Source organism: Sapajus apella, unplaced genomic scaffold (assembly GCF_009761245.1).
Source record: "Sapajus apella isolate SASKATOON/1434 unplaced genomic scaffold, GSC_monkey_1.0 scaffold94, whole genome shotgun sequence".
In the NCBI taxonomy this organism is placed as follows: Eukaryota; Metazoa; Chordata; class Mammalia; order Primates; family Cebidae; genus Sapajus; species Sapajus apella.
This window is the reverse complement of record NW_022437034.1, coordinates 4470825-4490857: the sequence shown is the minus strand read 5'-3', so window position 1 is coordinate 4490857 and position 20033 is coordinate 4470825. Positions and strand designations below refer to the sequence as shown.

At 41.2% G+C, this 20033-nt stretch overlaps 2 protein-coding genes across 10 annotated transcripts in view; one reads left to right on the top strand and one right to left on the bottom strand.

Moving 5' to 3' along the window:
* The first annotated feature begins 303 nt into the window (after nt 1-303).
* On the top strand, nt 304-19064 carry DNAJC9 (DnaJ heat shock protein family (Hsp40) member C9). 2 transcript variants are annotated; one of them, XM_032256361.1, is made up of 5 exons: nt 304-2154; nt 2329-2469; nt 2968-3222; nt 5736-5822; nt 6144-7077. In XM_032256361.1, exons 1-5 carry the CDS (start codon nt 1975-1977, stop codon nt 6261-6263), a joined length of 783 nt encoding a protein of 260 aa, XP_032112252.1. In that variant the 5' UTR covers nt 304-1974; the 3' UTR covers nt 6264-7077. The 2 variants fall into 2 exon arrangements, with proteins under 2 accessions (XP_032112252.1, XP_032112253.1); XM_032256362.1 differs by lacking the exon at nt 6144-7077 and adding an exon at nt 16744-19064 and having other exon boundaries at nt 1862-2154.
* Nucleotides 7476-20033, bottom strand: part of FAM149B1 (family with sequence similarity 149 member B1) — a 57935-nt gene continuing 45377 nt past the window's right edge. For 6 of the 8 annotated variants that reach the window (XM_032256351.1, XM_032256349.1, XM_032256352.1 and 3 more), the window contains 6 exons: nt 18263-18366; nt 15575-15799; nt 13813-13936; nt 13436-13561; nt 9994-10066; nt 8362-8724 (listed from right to left, as the gene is read on the bottom strand). In XM_032256351.1, the coding sequence (XP_032112242.1) occupies nt 8651-8724; nt 9994-10066; nt 13436-13561; nt 13813-13936; nt 15575-15799; nt 18263-18366 (726 nt within the window). In that variant the 3' untranslated portion in view covers nt 8362-8650. Of the gene's footprint in view, nt 8725-9993; nt 10067-13435; nt 13562-13812; nt 13937-15574; nt 15800-18262; nt 18367-20033 lie in introns of all 8 variants that reach the window. The other 2 variants (XM_032256347.1, XM_032256348.1) reach the window with 2 other exon arrangements.

Sequence of the window (20033 nt, the reverse complement as noted above, 5' to 3'; positions counted from 1 at the left end):
TCACTGGAAGCCAGAGTTCAAGACCAGCCTGGGCAACACACCAAGACACCGTCTCTACAAAAAATTTAAAAATTAGCTGGGCATGGTGGTGATCACTCATAGTTCCAGCTACTCAGGAGGCTGAGTCACTTGAGCCCAGGAGGGCAGTGCTACAGTGAACTGGATTGTTCTACTATAGTATTGCCTGGGTGACAGTAAGAGCCTGTCTCAAAAAGAAAAGAAAAAACATTAGGTAGTTTGGCTAGAGCATAATAATTAATTTGATTTTCTGATTTTCAAAAATGTGAGTTTCAATAAAAGAATATTTCAATGTGCTATTTCAATTTTCAGTAGCAAATGTATATATAGAAAAACGTTAATGTATGTGAGTACCTTAAAAAACATGAGAAACTGGAAGATAATATTGTAAAGCATCTACATATACCCTAGGTCTTTTGTGTACACAGTTATTTGTGATGATTATAAGGTATTATGAAGGCAGGTAGGATTATCTCCATTTTACAGTCACGGAAGCTAAAGCCTAGAGCTGGAAACTTGTTCAGTGATATAAGATTCATACCCTGGTTATGCCCTCCCAGAAAGCCCTTCCCAACATATGTTGTCCATACAGGGAAAAAATGAGCAAAGATAGGTGGCTTAACTCTGGTATGTAAGATATAGGAAATTTATAGAGGAGTTTCTCTCAATGTGCCAGCTTATTTTGTTCTCTGTGTTTTATATTCTGAGAATGATTACCAGCCATCCCAAATTCTGTGGTTGTTACAGCTTCCCTGGGGTTGTTGCTGGTTGGCCCCCACTTTGAGACTGATGCCAGGGCAGGTTGAGAGGAAAACTGACTTTAGCTGGGTTTGATCTTGGATCTGGGAAAGAGATACGCTTTGAAAATCATGGCAACTCTGGAAGGTTAAAAAGATATTAATATATCCTGGAGAGTTTGAGGCTTTGCACAAATTTACTGGCAGAGCAGGATGATTCTGAAAAGTGTTAAGTCAGTGAGGGGATATTTGATATTTTCTGCCAACTTGGGTATTCTCTGAGGTATTCACTTTGCATTGCTTATCCTTTGTCTAAGATATGTATACACATACTTCCTTTGTGAGCTTATCCTACTTCCAGAGTTTTCTCCCCAGCCTCAGCCTTGCTTTGGGTCTTCAGGCCCAAGTTTCTCCCCATGTCTTGGATGATTGCTCCCACCTACCCTGCTGCCACCTGGGATCCAACATGCTCAAACCCAGCTGTGAACTAAACAGTATTAAAAGAAAGAGCCTTTGCTTCAGCAGTTTATGTTAAGACGGGGGCTTGGGTCATCTTATCTCCACTAATGTGTAAGGTGAAAGTCCTGTTAGATAAAAGAGTTTTTTATCTTTTTGGAAGACCCATGTTTTGTGCTTTTGGGTTTCAGTATAAGGTTTTCCTGCAGGGCTGCAGGGAAAGTTCCCCAGCATTTCCAACCAGTGAGGTGCAAAATTATTTGGGCCTGTAGCTCTACCTATTCCTTTCACGATCACTTTTGAAAAAACACATCTGTTAAGCTGAACCATGTGAAACTGCTAAATGCTGATGTTTTGCCGTTTTCTACTTAAGAAATAGGCCAGCAGTTTGTAAATTCAACTTAATATATGAACTTTTTGAAAAAGCTTTTCTGGGAAACTAAAAGGAAAATGGACGCCAGATTTCCAGAGTAAGGGGAGGAGGGACCGAGCAACATCTCTTCCCTGTAAGACCTGGCTCCTGCGCACGGCCCGCTATTTGGACTCCACCCGCCGGGTCTTACCTTGGCCGGCGCCGGCCTCGCCACGCCCCATTTTGCGGCCGCCGTAAAGAGTGGCTGCGCGGCGTGGCCACGCCCTTTCAGCGCTTGTTGTGACGCAGGCGCCCTAGGCTTTTTGAGCGGGAAAAAGAAGCAACCCTGAGTGGTAGCCGGCGCTGCCGGGAGCGGCTGCTTTCTCCCGGGCCGTATCTCCCACCCGCGGCATGGGGCTGCTGGAGCTTTGCGAGGAAGTGTTCGGCACCGCCGACCTTTACCGGGTGCTGGGCGTGCGACGTGAGGCCTCCGACGGCGAGGTCCGACGAGGCTACCACAAGGTGTCCCTGCAGGTGCACCCCGACCGGGTGGACGAGGGCGACAAGGAGGACGCCACTCGCCGCTTCCAGGTATGCAGGATCCCGCCCCGAGGCCGACGGGCCACCCGGGCCTCCTCAGCCTTTTGGGTACCGGGCCCCGCCCGGGGAGCGCACTGAGCTGGTGTTTGCGCCTTCTGTTCCTTTCTCCCGCCGCGGTTTCGGTGGGAGGAGCAGGGATGACTTATGGATACTCTCTGCCCTCAGATCCTGGGAAAAGTCTATTCCGTTCTCAGTGACAAGGAACAGAGAGCAGTGTACGATGAGCAGGGAACAGTGGACGAGGACTCTCCTGGGCTCACCCAAGACCGAGACTGGGAGTCGTATTGGCGGCTACTCTTCAAAAAGGTAAGAGATTCTGGAGGTTTCTTTGTGACTGTTACCATCATTCGATCAACAAACCTTTATTGATTGCCTCTAAGGTCTTGTGTTAATTTTGTAGGAATGAGGAATTTTGAGTTTGGCCTTGAAATATAAATACACACTTACTGAAACAGGCTTTTTATTTCCTGTTAATGTGATTGTTTCACTGAAAAGGGCCGATTTATTTTTTTGTAGGATACACTTTATTTTACATATCCAATTGTAAGTCCTGATTCCGGGTCTACTTTCACCCTTGGAAACTTCACTTACATTTCTTTTCCCTGGTCCCTAGTTAGCAGTTGTGAAGACTGGACTTACAAAGGAGACCTCCGGAAAAGCTTAGGCATAGAAAATCTGGTTCAACAATTTCAACTCAAGCAACTGTTGTATTACAGCAATTCAACAGCTAACTCTAGTTTTATTAGTGTACCTTTTATTTAAAGTAAAACTCCCAAAGTTAAAGCAAATTTCCTTTATTATCAGATATCTTTAGAGGACATTCAAGCTTTTGAAAAGACCTACAAAGGTTCAGAAGAAGAGCTGGCTGATATTAAACAGGCCTATCTGGACTTCAGGGGTGACATGGATCAGATAATGGAGTCTGTGCTTTGCGTGCAGTACACAGAGGAACCCAGGATAAGGAATATCATTCAGCAAGCTATTGACGCGGGAGAAGTCCCATCCTATAATGCCTTTGTCAAAGAATCGAAACAAAAGATGAATGCAAGGAAGAGGAGGGTAAGATTTTGAATACTGTTGATTTATATCTTGACTGCTTCCAAAAAGGATTTGAGAGTATTTATAGCAGTAGAAGTAAACATAAAGCTCCATAAATAATGACTAGGGTTAACTTGGTCTAATAGCATTCATCTAATAAAAGGACATACCGGGGGCACGCCTGTAATCTCAGCACTTTGGGAGACTGAGGTGGGTGGATCATGAGGTCAAGAGATTGAGACCATCCTGGCCAACATGGTGAAAACACCATTTCTACTAAAAATACAAAGATTAACTGGGTGTAGTGGCACGTGCCTGTAATCCCAGCTGCTTGGGAGGCTGAGGAAGGAGAATCGCTTGAACCCGGGAGATGGAGGTTGCAGTGAGCCAAGATCGTGCCACTGCACTCCAGCCGGGTGACAGAGTAAGACTCTGTCTCAATAAATAAATAAATAAATAAAATGGGCATACCAGTTCATCAAGAGAAACTATTTTTCTAGTATATTGTGCTCACGATGATTTTTATTGTTTATTACCATAGTAAAGTAGCACTGAAGTCTTTTTTCATATGGGCCAATTCTCGTAGCCTTACTGAGGCATCCCTCAGGAGATAAAGTTAATGGAGCCTGGATACACAGGACAGGCAGTGATCCTTATTCGGTTGAGGGGTAAGAAGAGAATGGCAGAGACTGTCTTGTTAAAAGTGCAGATTTGGGGGCCTTTGCCAGAGTTTGATTCTTGAGTTGGATACAGAATTTTATTTTTTTTATTGAGATGGAGTCTTGCTCTGTCACCCAGGCTGGAGTGCAATGGCGTGATCTCGGCTCACTGCAACTTCTGCCTCCTCAGTTCAAGCAATTCTCCTGCCTCAGCCTCTGGAGTAGCTGGGACTACTGGGGCACACCACCACATCGGCTAATTTTTGTGTTTTTAGTAGAGACAGGGTTTCATCATGTTGGCCAGGATGGTCTCGATCTTGACCTTGTGATCCACCTGCCTCAGCCTCCCAAAGTGCTGGAATTACAGGTGTGAACCACTGTGTCCAGCCTTTTTTTTTTTTTTTTTTTTTTTTTTTTTTTTTTTAAGAAAAACGTTAGCTTTGTGGTCCCCAGCTGTGCCAGGGGTAAGGCGAGTTGGGGGCGTGGTTCAGGATGAAACCTCAGATCATCAGGCATTAGATTCCTACAAGGAGCACACAACTTTTAGAACCATTGCTGCCTTCATAAGTGCCCCCTGGAACTTTTCTGCAGCTTTTACATATGAAATGCACAGAGAGAAAGCAGACCTTTTTGTGGGCCTGTTTTGCCTAGATGGCTGCACCCTCTCTGGTGAGGGGAGCCATGGAGTGTATATCAAGATCATTTTGGTTCATAGGCTACATCTGCTAAGACTTAGGCTGACAATTACCTTAAGTTCATCATTTTCTGAGATGAAACAGCACAGCTGCATTCACATAGACTGTTAGCTTGAGAAACTTCCCTAGAATTTGAGGAGAAAATGGCGGTTTTGAGAGACTGTTCAACAAACGTGAAGGGAATGCTGAATTTAAAGAGATAATTTGAATACAAGGAAACAGTGTCGTCTTATAGGGATGGGAGGTCCTAATGTATCATCATCCCCAGTATTAATTTCATTAATTGCTACTTAGAAAATTCACAGGGGATGTTGGGGCCTCTTAAGTTGTTGCCCCAAGAACACCTTAGTGTGTTCTTTTGTTCTTAGTGGTATTTTGGAAATAATGTCCTAGGAAAACTTGACAAAGAAAGGCTGCTTTGAAATCAGGTAAAGAAAGGTTAAAACTGAGTCTGCTGATGTTTCTTCTGACTACTCAGAAGTCATTTTAAACTGGGATTCCCAAGGGGATTACCAGTCTCATATAGTAAATTGGGTTTCCAGAAGAGGAATTGGAAGTACCTGTATCCTAGCAATTGCATCGTTTTCCTTACTTTTTTCGTAGTTGTTTTTAAGAGATGACATCTTACTCTATCACCCAGGATGGAGTGCAGAGGCATGATCACAGCTCACTGCAGCCTTGAACTCCCGGGCTTAAGCTATCTTCCTACCTCAGCCTCCCTAGTAGCTGGGACTACAAGCACATGCCACTACACCAGGCTTATTTCTTCTATTTTTTGTAGAGATGAGGTCTTACTATGTTATCCAGGCAGGTCTCAAACTCCTGGGTTCAATCATTCTCCCACCTTGGCCTCCCAAGGTATAGGGATGACAAGTGTGAGCCACAACACCCAGCCTCCTGTTCCTTTTTATAACAATGTGATTTATGAGTGCCAAATTACTTACTACCTCTAGCAAGTAGAATTGGGAAAAAGCGAATAAATGGTAATTGGAAACACAGGATCTACTGCTTGTTGTCAGCATTGTTGCCTTTTAATAAATAACCTAATTAGGTAACTTTATTCATTTTGTCTATTCATATAATCCTCATATTGAAACAGTATTATGTATTTGCTTTTGGGAAAGAATGTATTTTAAACATTTGCTGGTTGCCCTGAATCTCATGTGAGTTTCTGTTGCAGGCTCAGGAAGAGGCCAAAGAAGCAGAAATGAGCAGAAAGGAGTTGGGGCTTGATGAAGGCGTGGATAGCCTGAAGGCAGCCATTCAGGTAAACTTGGCAGTTTATTGCCACTTCTTCCTTAATGATCTGAAACCTGTTGCTAATATTTTCTTTGGAGTGTTGTATTTTGTTTTCTTCTTGTAGACAAATAGAATGCCATCTATTTGTCCTTTTCAAGTGTACAATTTGGTGGTTTTTAATATATTTACAGAGTTTTACAGTTATTAACACCAATTGAAGGACATTTTCACCACTCCAAAAAAACCTCCGTACCCATTAGCAGTTACTCCACTTCTCCAGCCCCTGGCAACCACTCAGTACTTTCCATGAATAGTGTTGTGAAAGCTTGTGTTTTAACTTCTCAAACAGAGCAGACAAAAGGATCGGCAAAAGGAAATGGACAATTTTCTGGCTCGGATGGAAGCAAAGTACTGCAAACCTTCCAAAGGAGGAGGGAAAAAATCTGCTCTCAAGAAAGAAAAGAAATAATGGAATTTTTCTCTTCAGAGGTCCTTAGGTGTAAATTGATGCTATCGTAGGCAAGGTGCAGCCAAGATTTGAAGGCAAAAGTCAACTCAACTCTTGAGAAAAGTTGTCTTTCCAGCCTTAATTTTTCAGATAGATTAGACCAAGCAGAATCTGTCAACCTGATCTTAGTATTTCCTAGAAAGCACCTGACATTGTGTGAGGTCTCACCTGAAGGAACTTGGTGGTGACAGTTGGGAGGGCGGAGGGAGGCAGTGTCCTTCCTGACAGAACTTGCCTCCATGGATCTTCTGTACATGGAACTCTATCTAGAATATGGTTCTGTTCATGCTGTTTTCTGCGATGTGTGTGTCTGTTAGAATAGGCTCTCTACCCGGCTAGAACACCTTCCAAACACTTGCTGGAATAGCTGCCTTCCATATACTTCCCAGTTTACATTTGGTCTTAATGATCTTGAATAGACCCTCTATTCATTTTACTCAGTCAGGTTTTGTACTGATGTACAGGTGTTAAATTACTTCAGGTATTTTTGTAAGAATTGTATATGATTAAATAAAGTGATGGTTCAGTTCTGAGGGCTTTGTAAATGAGCCCAGTAAAATGTGACCTAGAAAAATATGAATGGTGTTTAGGATGAGAGAGAAGGGGAAAACAGTAGTCCTGGTCAGCTTTATAATAGCCTGGTTTCCATAGCATGAAGAGATGTATATTGTAGTCCTGCCACCAATTGCCCAATGTCTTTAGTTGGGCCACAGAGCTTGTCTGAATCTGTTTCCTCATTTATAAAAGAGTTATTACATTGAAACAAAGAGTGAAATCCAAACCTGTCAATTGTATGTATTAAATATGTCCAGCTTTTTGGTTAAAAAAAAATTGCACTGGCTTTGAGGGAAAACACACAGGGTGAGGGAATTGGGCTAAATGACTTCTTAGAGGCCCCTTTCTGACTCTTTAACTTTGAAAGGCAAACCATATTGATCCAATTATTATAGTGAACTTATGGTAATGGTTTGTGAGAACATTACAGAGATCTTCATTTCTATTTAGATGAGTTGGTATGAGAATATATGGAATTTTTTTTAGGGACTGTTTAAATCTTTGAGTTGTAGACTATGAAATATACCATATGCATAAAGTAACCCTTTAGCTATTGAGCCTTATATATCATAATTTAAGGTAAACATGTATGACACATTTTCAGTTTGTGACTACAAATAGTTGAAAAGTAATTTTTAATTGTATTAAAAATATAACTTAATGCAGGTCGTTTGAAGCATCTGTTTTCATATGATAGCATTAGAACACCTTGGTATAATAAAAAGTTACCCTAATTTATGATTATTTGTATTTATCTCTTCTGAAAATTAATAAGATCTAAAATTGGCATGATAATCAAGATTAGTATTTTAGTGAAATTTAAAATAAATTTAAGCCATAGTTAAAACCATTGCTGCATTCATGAGTGCCCTTAGGAAAAGGTCCACAGTAAAATCAGAAAGTCAAACCTCTCCTCCTCCATACCCATATCCTGCTGTCTATAGGATATGTTTATGCTGGATTAATTGCCAGGTTTTCTTAAACTTTTAAGGAATTATACTCTGGTGGCTCACTAATAGATTCTACAAATTATTTTTTAATTGACTTCCTTAGAGCTGCAGGAGAATATCTGGCAAGGTACATTTAATATTTGGAAAAAAGATTTGACCAGTAACATACTTTAGTAAGAAAATAAGCATAACCTGGCATCAGGTAGGCATTGTAAGGTTGAGCTGTCCTATCTGAAAAAAAATGCAATATAATTTATTACAGAAGTTACTTTACACCAATGCTTAACATGTATGTTTTTAGGTACACAGTCCTTCCATTTTAATATGCTGATAGGGTAGGACATCTAAAGAGAGCTTTAGGAATCACATCAATTTGATGAGGTCAGATTTTTGACAGCAAAATGACTTAAAACTGAGTATAACTCTCCAGAAATGAAGACAAGCTGAAGTATTCTGAAGCCAGTAATATTGTCACTGATCATTTGCTGCTTTTTGTGTATGTGTGACCTCATCAAATCCTATATAATTGAACTGATCATTGTTAAGAGACAACATGAGCAGTGATTTGGATATAATTCATTGTTGCATCTTTGGGTACAGACTTTCCTTTCCAATGGAATAGATTAATTTATGCTGAAAGAGACAGTAACTGGAGGTAGAAACAACACTCATGTCATTTTTGGCAGATAATGCTGTTTTGTTCTTCAGTCACTTGTGCCAAAATCACTCTTCATGAAGATGATTTCTAATCAATCTTCTGTACAAGCTCTACATCACTTGATGACAACACTGCTTCATGAAATCTCGTGTTTTCTGCAGCCTGATAGGTTCTTCTCATTTGCCTTAAGGTCCCTGCCTGGTTCGAGAGACTGGTCCACCTCTGCTTTGAGATTTTGTAGACCCATGTAACTGAGGACCTGTCAGATGACATCACAGAGTAACATTAGTAGACAGTCCAGGTTTGATAATAATCAAGTTTATAGCTAAGGGCTTTCTTGCTCCAATTATGAATTGGACTTTCTTAAGGTATGAAAGCAGTAAACTAATTTTGCAGAAGAGCCCACTAATTAAAAAGAACTAAGATGTCTGATTCACTCACTTTAATATTACATTAGTTATACCTGACTAACAGTGTGGCAGAAATTAAACAGCTCAAATGCAGATATGAAAGCCGAATCTGACGAAAGCATTTAAAGACTACCAAACAATGCTACAGGGAACTGGCCTGAGAAATCACTTGGACTACAAAGATTGTTTGAGGCAGACTAGTTTTTACTATAGTTGCGGATTAATCTTATTAACAGGAAATATCTCAGCTGTCCATTACTTCTAAATGTACCTTTAGCATAGTACGAATGACCCTGATGTGGTGAGAAGAGTGTCAAAGGCAGAATTAAATATCCCGCAGCCTGGGCAACATAGCGGGACCCTGTCTCTACAAAAAATAGCTGGGTGTGGTGGCACTACTTGTAGTCCCAGCTATGTGGGAGGCTTAGGTGGGAGGATCCCTTGAGCTCAGGTGGTTGAGGCTCCAGTGAGCCATGATCATGCCACCGCATTCCGGCCTGGTCAACAGAGTGAGACCGTCTGAAAAAAGACCCCTCTTTGCTGGAACCGAGTCATTTTGAGTGCGAAAAGAAAAAAAAAAAAAAAAAAAAAAGACATCCCTCAATTTGCTCCCATCACTTCTTTGTTAGTACATCTACAGAGTATAATTTGAAGATAAAAAGAATTAATGGGGATAGCATCAGACTTGGCATACTGTGATGGTTTAGAATTTCATTTCTTACCTTGGCCTAACAGATTAACTGATCCAAACAGTTTAATCCATAGGAATACGGATTTTGCCTACATAATAAAATCCATGCCATGTTCTAAAAGAATATTTTGAATGTTATAACAAGGACTAATTAGGGTTAAACTTTTTGGATTTAAAAAAAAGCAGTTTACCAAAGTAGTGAGAATTTGCATGGTATGAAAAAAACCTGAAACTTTCTGGCTCTCCGCAATAGAACTTTCCTAGCTTTTTATTATACCCCATGGTCCAAAATGAATTTTAGGTGATTTACAAAGATGTGGGGAAACAATAAATCCAAGAGAATCTGAAATAGGTGTAGGAAAAAGACAAAAGCTGGGTCTTAACACATCCACACAGTAGTAAATAAGGGCCATGACCCCACCTGTACCTGCAGATCCCTTACCGGGTCGTGCGTGATGAGGATACTCAACTGCACATGAGCGATGATACTGTGTATCCAGCTAAAAGAGAAAAGAGGATACACTTCTTATGATGCAGCTCCTCCCAAAGGATAATATTTTAGCAGGTCACAGGAAAACCTTGAAATCAACAGTGTAAAAGGCACAGACTACCAGCCTGATGGAAAAGTCGGCTAAGTGCACTGTGTTGAATTTCAAGTAGAAAATCCCAAGCCAGATGCGCACAAAGCCATTTATTAACTTGTAAAAATTGCGAATTCTTCAATGTTATTACTATGCTGTTAAGCTACTTGCTGTGTGTGTGTGTGTGTTGTGTTGTTTTGCCTCTGAACCGTTTTTTTTTTCTTGTTTTGAGATGGAGTTTCGCTCTGTTGCTCAGGCTGGAGTGCAATGGTGTGATCTCTGCTCACTGAAACTTCCACTTTCTGGGTTCAAGCAATTATCCCGTCTTAGCCTCCTGAGTAGCTGGGATTATAGGTGTGTGCCACCACACCTGGCTAATTTTTTGTATTTTTAGTAGAAACGGGGTTTCACCATGTTAGCTAGGCTGGTCTTGAACTCCTGACCTCAGGTGGTCCGCCTGCCTCGGCCTCCCAAAGTGCTGAGATTACAGGTGTAAGCCACCATGCCCGGCCACAGCTAGCATTCTTAATAAATTGAACAACTAGCTATCTCTCTTTTTATGACAGCAAATGGGGGAGAAATGGTAAGTAATTTTTACTTTTTTTTTTTTAAACATATGAGAAAGAGAAGACTTTGAAATGTTTTCATCTGTTGAGTTTTATTCCTAAGGCAACCAAAAATTAAATGTTTTTAGTCAGGTACAGAGGTGTACCCCAGGAGGCCGAGGTGGGAGGATCACTTGAGCCCAGGAGTTTTAGGCCGCAGTGTGCTGATTGCACCACTACACTCCAGCCTGGGTCAGGAATGAGACCCTGTCTCTTAAAAAAATGAAATGTTTGGCCGGAAGCGGTGGCTCATGCCTGTAATCCCAGCACTTTGGGAGGCCAAGGCAGGTAGATCACTTAAGGTCAGAAGTTCAAGACCAGCCTGGAAAACTTGGTGAAACACCATCTCTACTGAAAAAAAAATAACAAAAATTAGCCAGGTATGGTGGCAGGTGCCTGTAGTCCTGGCTACTTAGGAGGCTGAGGCAGGAGAGTCATTTGAACTCAGGAGGCAGAGGCTGCTGCCAAGATTGCACCACTGCACTCCAGCCTGGGTGACAGAGACTCCGTCTCAAAAAAAAAAAAAAAAAAAGTTTGAGAGAATCTAGCTGTGTAATACAATCGTCAAGTACTATTTAACATATGTCTTGTGTCAGATTATGAGAAGGCAAATTCAGTAGAAGTTCTCAAACTTTTGGGGTTCACATTGAACCCCAAGAATCAGAAATGCTCATTTTTCTTTTGTTTTTGGTGAGTTTCCCCCTAAGTCAACCTCGTGGGGTCTGCTGTGTTGAATAGTGTTCCCTCAAAATTTACGACCACCTGGAACTTACGAATGTGACCAAGTTTGGAAATAGGGTCTTTCAGATGTAATCGAGGTAAAAGTCATACTGGATTAGGGTGGGCCCTAAATTCAGCGACTGGTATCTTTATAAGAAGAGTGAACCTTGGGAATAGACACAGGGAGGAAAGCCATGTAAAGACAGAGGTAGGCTGGGCGTGTGACTCATGCCTGTAGTCCCAGCACTTTGAGAGGCTGAGGTGGGAGGATCACTTGAGCCTTGGAGTTTGAGACCCGTCTGGCCAAAAACAGTGAGACCCTATCTCTACAAAGTGAGAAATAAATTAGCAGGGGACAGTGGCATGCGATTGTAGTCCCAGCTATTCAGGAGGCTAAGGTGAGATGATCACTTAAGCCCAGGAGATTGAGGCTACAGTGAGCTATGCTCTGCACTCCAGCCTGGGCATCAGAGTGAGACCCTGTCTTTTTTTTTAAAAAAAAAAAAAAAAAAGAAAAAAAAAGAGCACGTCAGTCTAACAAGCTGTAGGAAAAAAAAAAGGTTAAAAAAAAAGTTGGGAGTTGTTGGCTTATGCCTGTAATCCCAGCACTTTGGGAGGCCAAGGTGGGCAGATCACTTGAGGTCAGGAGTTTGAGACCAGCCTGGCCAACATGGCAAAAACTCTGTCTCTACTAAAAATACAAAAATTAGCTGGGCATGGTGGTGCATGCCTGTAATCCCAGCTAATCGGGAGGCTGAGGCAGGAGAATCACTTGAACCAGGAGACATAGGTTGCAGCTAGCTGAGATTGCACCATTACACTCCAGCCTAGGCAAGAGCAAGACTCTGTCTTTAAAAAAAAGGTGGGGGGCAGGAATTGGGAGTGATGCAGCTGCAAGCCAAGGGTTGCCGGCAGCCACCAGAAGCCAGGAAGAGACAGATTCTTCCCTAGAAGATTCCAAAGGGAGCATGGCTCTGCTGACAACTTGATTTTGAACTTTTTGCCTCTGGAACTGTGAAAAAAAATTACTGTTGTTTTCAGGCACCCAGTTGTGGGTCATTTCTTATGACCTAGTAAACTAATACAAAGGTCTATTCATTGATTATCCTCACCACTCTCGTAGTAGAAGAAAGATTTTGCAGTGCTTTAGCCTGCTGTGGTTCAAGGGTCATGAGTTGGGACAAGTATGCTGCAACACCACCATCCCGACAACTTCCAGAATGTGGAGTCCCTGGTTACTTCCCCAGGATCTCCAAGCGCTCTTGCCACAAAGCAATTTATGTGGGGTCGAGCTTCCGGCCTACAAATGGGGGAGGTCAGTGCATGACCCCATTGCTGATCAGGTTTTTCCTATTAAAAGGGATAGTAAATGCACAATAAATGGTAGGTAGTGTCAGCATTTAAAACACCAGTAGAAAGAAAAAGTCCTAAGCTAAGCTTGGTGCTTAGGACTTTTTCTAGATTGATTATCAATATAAAGTTTTTTTCTTTTCATTCTTTTTTTTTTACAAAAATTTTTTATTGGATCTAAACCCATGGGCAAACCATCCTAAGACTACTTAATGATTAGTTTCTAGGCATAGATTTCAGTCTTATATTCATCCACCAGGACTCATCATAATCTGAGACTACTTTTGATATAACTCTAAAAGAGCAGGATTACACAATAAAGTTATGTTCATCTGATATACACTGGGGTTTAATATTCTTGCTCGTGCTTGGACATAGCTAAGTGTTAAATTGCTTAGAATTTGCAATTTCTGTATAAGGCATTAAATAATAGGTGTCAGGGACCAGTTAGGATGTGAACAAAATGTATTTATAATACTGTTTTTATTGTTGGAAACTCAACTTTCATTCTGAGTTAAGCCTGTAGATAAAGTCTTAAGTCTGCCAAACTAGTATTCCCCCCACTTCTTCTTTCCCCACTATCCAGACCATTCTAGAAAGTATGTCACTGTACCAAAAATGATTGAGTTGTATTGGGCCTGGAGAAAAAGTCGGGCAAAAGGAGCCTTTCTTGGGGTTGCTGATGGTTAGGCTCATCCATCACTGCACTTCGAGCTCTACTGGAATCGCCCTGGGGTTTCTGCAGAGGAGACAAAAGTTACAGAAACTGTGAAAACTATCTGTAGTGTGGTATGTAGTTAAAACCCTATCAACCCTGGCAGATACGGTACGTGCAGGCCAAGCAGCTCCAATCCCATGTCATAACTTAGCACTCAGTTTGTACTTTTGACAAAATACAGTATAAATCAAGATCACAGCACAAATCTTGCAGATTGCTGCCCATGAGGCTGGATAGTAAGCACATGGAGAGGCAATATGAAAGAAACATACCGTCTGTCTTTGTGGCCCCACAGTGCTCACATGTTCCACTTCGGCTGTGCCAATAGGTGGTAGCAGATTATTTCGACTCAGGGGCATTGGTGAGGGAGTGGAGAGCGAGTCAGCTGCCACCTGGCTACAGATCCCACCAACAAACATGAAGGTATGAAAGCATGAAGTTACAACAATACCAGCAAATTGATTAGAAATCAGATAAATGAAGCAGATGAATTTAATGTGCACAGAAAGCTTTAGGCTGACTATGTTTTTAAGTAGAGATCTCAGGATTTTGGAAAATTAGAGTTTTTAAAATAGTGCTGATTTTGTTTTGAAGCTCTATACTGGGCACACAACAGAATCTGGCCTTTTCTTTCCCACATAACTGGAATAAAACATTTGTCCCTATCTGGTATTGTACTTCTCTGCTGATTTGGATTTGTAAATTCCCAGCTGATGATGGAATTCTTGACAGTTCTGAACCTTCTGGTTATCCTTCCCCCTAATAGCTATAGTTCTCGGGTACAGTTCCTAAACCTTCATTTCCTTCAGTAGGATCTGGAGCAGCTTTCAGTATTCCTCATACTTAAGACACTAATTGAAACTGAGTGATACTTTCATGACCCAGAAGTAACAAAGCAACTTACTTTTCAACTTTGAAAAAAAATACTGTCAGATGGAATGAGAGATTAATTATACATCAAGACTACTCATCCCCAAATGAATGAATTTATAGCTCTGTTGGTATAGATATAGCTACATCCACATAATAATGCTTAACTTGGAAGCTGACTTGAAAACACTGTTGTGGCCTTATTATGTCATACCTTTGTTATATTTTTAGAAACAAATCATCCTAAGACAGTTTGTGACCAACAGCTAAAATAATTCTGTGTTTAAAATTGGCTCCTAGGTATTTGTTGCACGACGAGGCTCAGAATGTAAAGTGAATGAAGGGTGGGAAAAGGAAAGGGATTATTTTTAGTGTCACTTCCTAAGAAGTGCTAAGGGATATTTTTTCTGGTATATAAGCAACTACTTATCTGAGGTTTATAACGGTTTCATTGTCAGTGGAATAAGTAGATCCCAGTGGTACAGAAAAACCTTAAAGGGGAATTAACTATTATTTTGGGGTGAAATTTCACTGAAGATGTTCCCACTACAAAAACATTTGATTAAATAATAGGTTCTTTATTCCTTTTGTAACCCCAATATAGTATTCTAGCCAACATTTTATTTTTACAAGTAGACATAGAAGTCTTTAGCTAGATCAACAGATAGATTCAATATCTATTTCATTAAAATTTAACCCCAGTCGGGCGCGGTGGCTCACACCTGTAATCTGAGCACTTTGGGAGACTGAGGCAGGCAGATTGCTTGAGCCCAGGAGTTTGAAACCAGCCTGGGCAACATGACAAGAACCCTGTCTCTACTAAAAAAACAAAAAATTAACCTGGCATGGTGGCACCCACCTGTGATCCCAACTACTTGGGAGGCTGGGGTGGGAGAACCACTTGAGCCCAGGAAGTTGAGGCTGTAGTGAGCCGTGATCATGCCACTGTACCCCAGCCTGGGCAACAGGAGTGAGACTGTATCTAAAAAAAAAAATAAAGTAAAATAAAATTTAATCCCATTAAAAAAATATGGGCAATCTGTCATAAGACTACTTAATGATTAGTTTCTAGGCATAGATTTCGGTCTTACATTTAAATTAACACTGTATGTAAAATGCATTAGTTTTACCACAGTTTCCAGAAGTTCTGCTTTTGAAACCTACACTCGGGTTCCTCTGAGGATTTCTTCCACAGGTCTTGGTGTTCCGGTACATGAATGGCTGGTGCTGATCGGATGCAGGGTTCGTGGTGGTGGATTGCGTCTCCTGGCAGACTGCACTGTGTATGACAGAGATGATGTACTAAACTCCACAGCTCGATTTGGCCAATTTCGAGTTGAAAGGATGGTACTGGACCCAGGCCTCAGAAGTAGCTTGTCATCAAGATCTCTAGTAGCCAAATCAGAAACCCACAATGAAGTAAAGATCTCTATGTAAACAAAGACAAGACTCATGGGTTAAAGTCTTTGACTAGAAACTACACTTAGGGGAAAATAAAGCAAAAATAAAAACCTTTCAATAAGTAACCTAGTTTCCAGATGGTACTCTAGCTCAGGCATGAGAATCTGTTCTTAAAAGTAGGACATTATTTCAATCATAAACATAGTTTACTAGAATGGCCATTTGAGAAAGCAAGTCTGTTAGTCACCTGCCATCACAGTCACTTTTAGTCACCAGTGAAGGCAAGCCTGAAGGACACCTACTCCAAAGTGCCTCCCAAAAATTTGCCACAGGGGCTGATTCCTACTCTAAGGCATTCTTTTGTGCTGAAAGATTGTTACCTGAAAGACAAATATTGCTGCTTGGGAGTAGTTGTGGTGTCAGTGTGGCTCCCACTGTGGTGATTGAAGTGCTGAGCAAGATGGAGCTGGCAGGGATTTGGGTTTGGGTTCCTTGGAAATCTGGGAGTGGGCAAAGGATCTTGTGCTGCCCAGAGCCAGAGCTGTGGGACCACAGTAACCCCATCTGCATAAATAACTGAAAGACAACCCTTTTCTTTAAGTCTTCCAATAAATAAAATACTATACCTAAACAGTTCAGTACCTTAAATACTGCCCTACAGATTCAGGTGTATTTTGTGTTTTAAAGCAAATGAGAGGACATTTGACTATTTTAAGACATCTAAGGCTGGGCATGGTGGCTCACGCCTGCAATCCAAGCACTTTGGAGGCCAAGGCGGGCAGATCACCTGAGGTCAGGAGTTCAAGACCAGCCTGACCAACATGGGTGAAACCCCATCTTAAAAAAAAAAAGACATCTAAGGGTATCTGAACAGTGAAATGGAAGGGAAGTGAAAGAATAAAGCAGCTAAGCTCTGCCATTTGCTCCTACAACTTTCAGCAAGTTCCTCAACCTTTCAGGCCACTTTGGTGTCCTCTAGTGCAAAATGGCCCCGTGCTTAGAGGACTTTGAAGGGATGCTGCCCATCAAGGATAGGACTAAACTATTCTGGTCTTCCTGCCTCTCTAGCAATTCACTTACACTTTTTTCTTTTTTAAACACACCCTAACTGCTTTCTAATTACAGAAGTTTAGGCTTTAGCTGCCTTATGTTCACCTTTATTTTTTCTATGAATGTCTAGATTTGATCATGATCTCTAGCCAGGTGACTTTTAGGTCAGTTTCCAGATCTCATCTCTTCCACATTTCCAGTGAGATGGCCCATCTTTTCCACCAAAACAGGCTTCTCTCAAGCTTGAAATCTGAGATGACTGATTCCTCTATTTCTATATAATTTCACTTACTTGACAATATCTCACAAAATAACTCATTCCTTTCTCACCCGGTATGGTCGCTTGAGTGCACACCCTTAACAGCTTGTGTGTGGACTCATGCACTGACCCCTTACCTTTAGTCCCTTCCACTCCATCCAATCCATGTTCCACTGCTGTGAAGTCGACCTTTCAAATTCCTGATTTAAATATATGCGCTGCCAAACCAAAACTCATACATTGCTGGAAGAAGTGTAAGATGGTACAACTCCTTTGGAAAACTGTATGGCAGTTTCCTATGAAACTAAACATATACCTGTCCTGTGACCCTTTTACTTCCAGGAGTCTATTCAAGAGAAATGAGACCGTAAAACCACAAAAAAGACATACAAGAATATTTATAGTACCTTTACATGTAATACCTCTAACCTGGAAACAATCCATGTGTTAATTAACAGGAGAGCAGATAGATAAATCATGCGTATTCTTACAATTGAATACTCCTCAGCAAGACAACAGGTCATATGAAACAATGTGGATGAATCACAAAACATGACACTCAAAACCCTCCGCAATCTGGTCCTAACATTCATAAGTTCCATAGTCACTTCTTTCTTGCTAATTACACCATGGCCTATTTTAATTCTAGAAGATTGCCAATTATCTTTGTTCAGAAACATTAAAGTTCTGACCCATCTTCCATCCTTTTATATCAAAAATGGTCTGCTATCTCTCCTAAATATTTTGTACTTTCCTATCTCCAAACCTTTCCCCATATCATTCCTTTTACCTAGAATGCCCCTGCTGCTCTCCTTTGCTTATCCAAAGCCCCATCTTTCAAGGACAACTTCCAAACCAACACTTACCCACCAGCATGTTTTGGCGCTGTCATAGCACTCATTCTGGACAGCACACACATGGCACTCAGTCACAAAAATGTCACATACAGTTAGGACTCTTTTTACCCAGGTATGTCTTCTCTTTCTAGTTATATTATTAGCCCCCTGAGGGTGGAGTATTTTTGTTTTTTGTGTTGTTGTGGTTGCTTGGTCGGCACTTAATAAATGCATACTGATGAACTGATTTTCCTTTCCTCTATTTCCTTTTTACACTCTATAGTCTGAAAATGTTGAACTTCTTACAGGAGCTTGTCCATTAGGGAGAGGTTTCTTGGCTGTAGCGGCATCCCATGAACCAAGAGACCATTCATGTTTGGCTGATGACTGCTTGCTTGACAGAGACTCATCTACATGTCGAAAGAAGACAGTACTCATGATTGGTTGGAGAAGATACCTGTTTGGTTTCCCAACCTTGCCAAAAGTTAATATTTTCAATTTGGTTATTTATACTTTTTCCCTGTGCTTTAATTTTTATAATATCTCGGGGACCTTAGCTGGGGCCCCAAGTCAACTGTCCGTGTGATAGGGTCCCTCCTTTCCTCTCCATTCCTAAATGATAGCAGGTAGGGGAAGCCTGATCAATCTGGATGAAAACAATTAACAGCCCTCTCATGGGGAGTGAGGACCTTTATTATTATTATTGTTTACGTTATAGTAGAAGAGAAAACTCAGACAAAATATGGAACAATAATAGAAAATAATAAGGGGAAACTCCAACTTGATCTCATTCATCATCACACAATCCTGCACTCTGTACAAACTAATCCTTTCACTACCTGTGGAGCAGGTCAGCTCTCGGTAACCTAAATCCTAAAGAGTCTGTACTATGAGGTAAGCTTATCTGTTCTAATTTTGGCAGGATGTAATGTTTCTTGGACTGGCACTGCCATCCTAGACCCCTTCTTGTTTTCTCAGATCATCAGCTCATTACCTTTTCTGGCCATCTCCACTGCCATAGAATGTATTTTCCTTCCTCTTTCTCTTCAGAATGTTTGAATTAACTCTTCTCTTTCCTTAGATCATGAAAGACCAGAACATCTATTTATTCAGGGCTTAGGCTACTAAACCATGGCCACACCAGTTCAACATGCAGAAGTGCTTTATCACCACCAAAGGAACATTAATTTACCTGGTTCATCCCTGGTGTGATGACTCATGAGCCTTCCTAATTTTCTTTTCTTTTTTTTTTTTTTTTTTTTTTTTTTGTGACAGTCTCGCTCTGTCACCCAGGTTGGAATGTAGTGGTGTAATCTCAGCCCACTGCTACCTCTGCCTCTCAGGTTCAAGTGATTCTCCTGCCTCAGCCTCAGAGTAGCTGGGACTACAGGTGCCTGCCACCATGCCCAGCTAATTTTTGTATTTTTTAGTATAGATGGGATTTCACCATATTAACCAGGCTGGTCTTGAACTCCTGGCCTCAAGTGATCCACCCACCTTGGCCTTATTTTCTTTTTAAATACCTGCTTTGTAAATCCTGCTGCACAGTATCTGGCCAGTATACCAACAAAGATCTGGTAGTAAAACCAGAAAAAACAAAAACTAGATCTGATAGTAAAATCCAGGGTTGGTAACTTTCATATAGGAACTGGGACTACATAAATCATTACCCAGGGATAAGTCCAACCTCATCAGTCTCCTGCAGGAAATACCATCTTTGTGCTTGTTCAGACTCACTCGAAATAGTTTTTCTCTTTGCTTTTGTTTGATTTTTATCTCTGTTTATGAGTACTAAACATCCAAAAGGCAACAAAGTTAACAGATTTAAATATTAAAAAACAAAAACAGGCTGGGTGTGGTGGCTACTCAGGAGGCTGAGGTGGGAAGGTGGCTTAAGCCTAGGAGTTTGAGATCAGCTGGGCAACATAGTGAGACTCCTGTCTCTAAAAACCAAACAGGGACCAGGCATGGTGGCTCACGCCTATAATCCCAGCACTTTGGGAGGCTGAGGCAGGTGGATCGTATGAGGCCAGGAGTTTGAGACTGGCCTGGCCAATATGGTGAATCCCTGTCTCTA

Coding starts and splice junctions, on each gene's coding strand:
- DNAJC9 (XM_032256361.1), top strand. CDS start 1,975: ATGGGGCTGCTGGAGCTTTGCGAGGAAGTGTTCGGCACCGCCGACCTT. Junction 2,155..2,328: donor ACGCCACTCGCCGCTTCCAG/GTATGCAGGATC, acceptor CTCTGCCCTCAG/ATCCTGGGAAAAGTCTATTC. Junction 2,470..2,967: donor GGCGGCTACTCTTCAAAAAG/GTAAGAGATTCT, acceptor CTTTATTATCAG/ATATCTTTAGAGGACATTCA.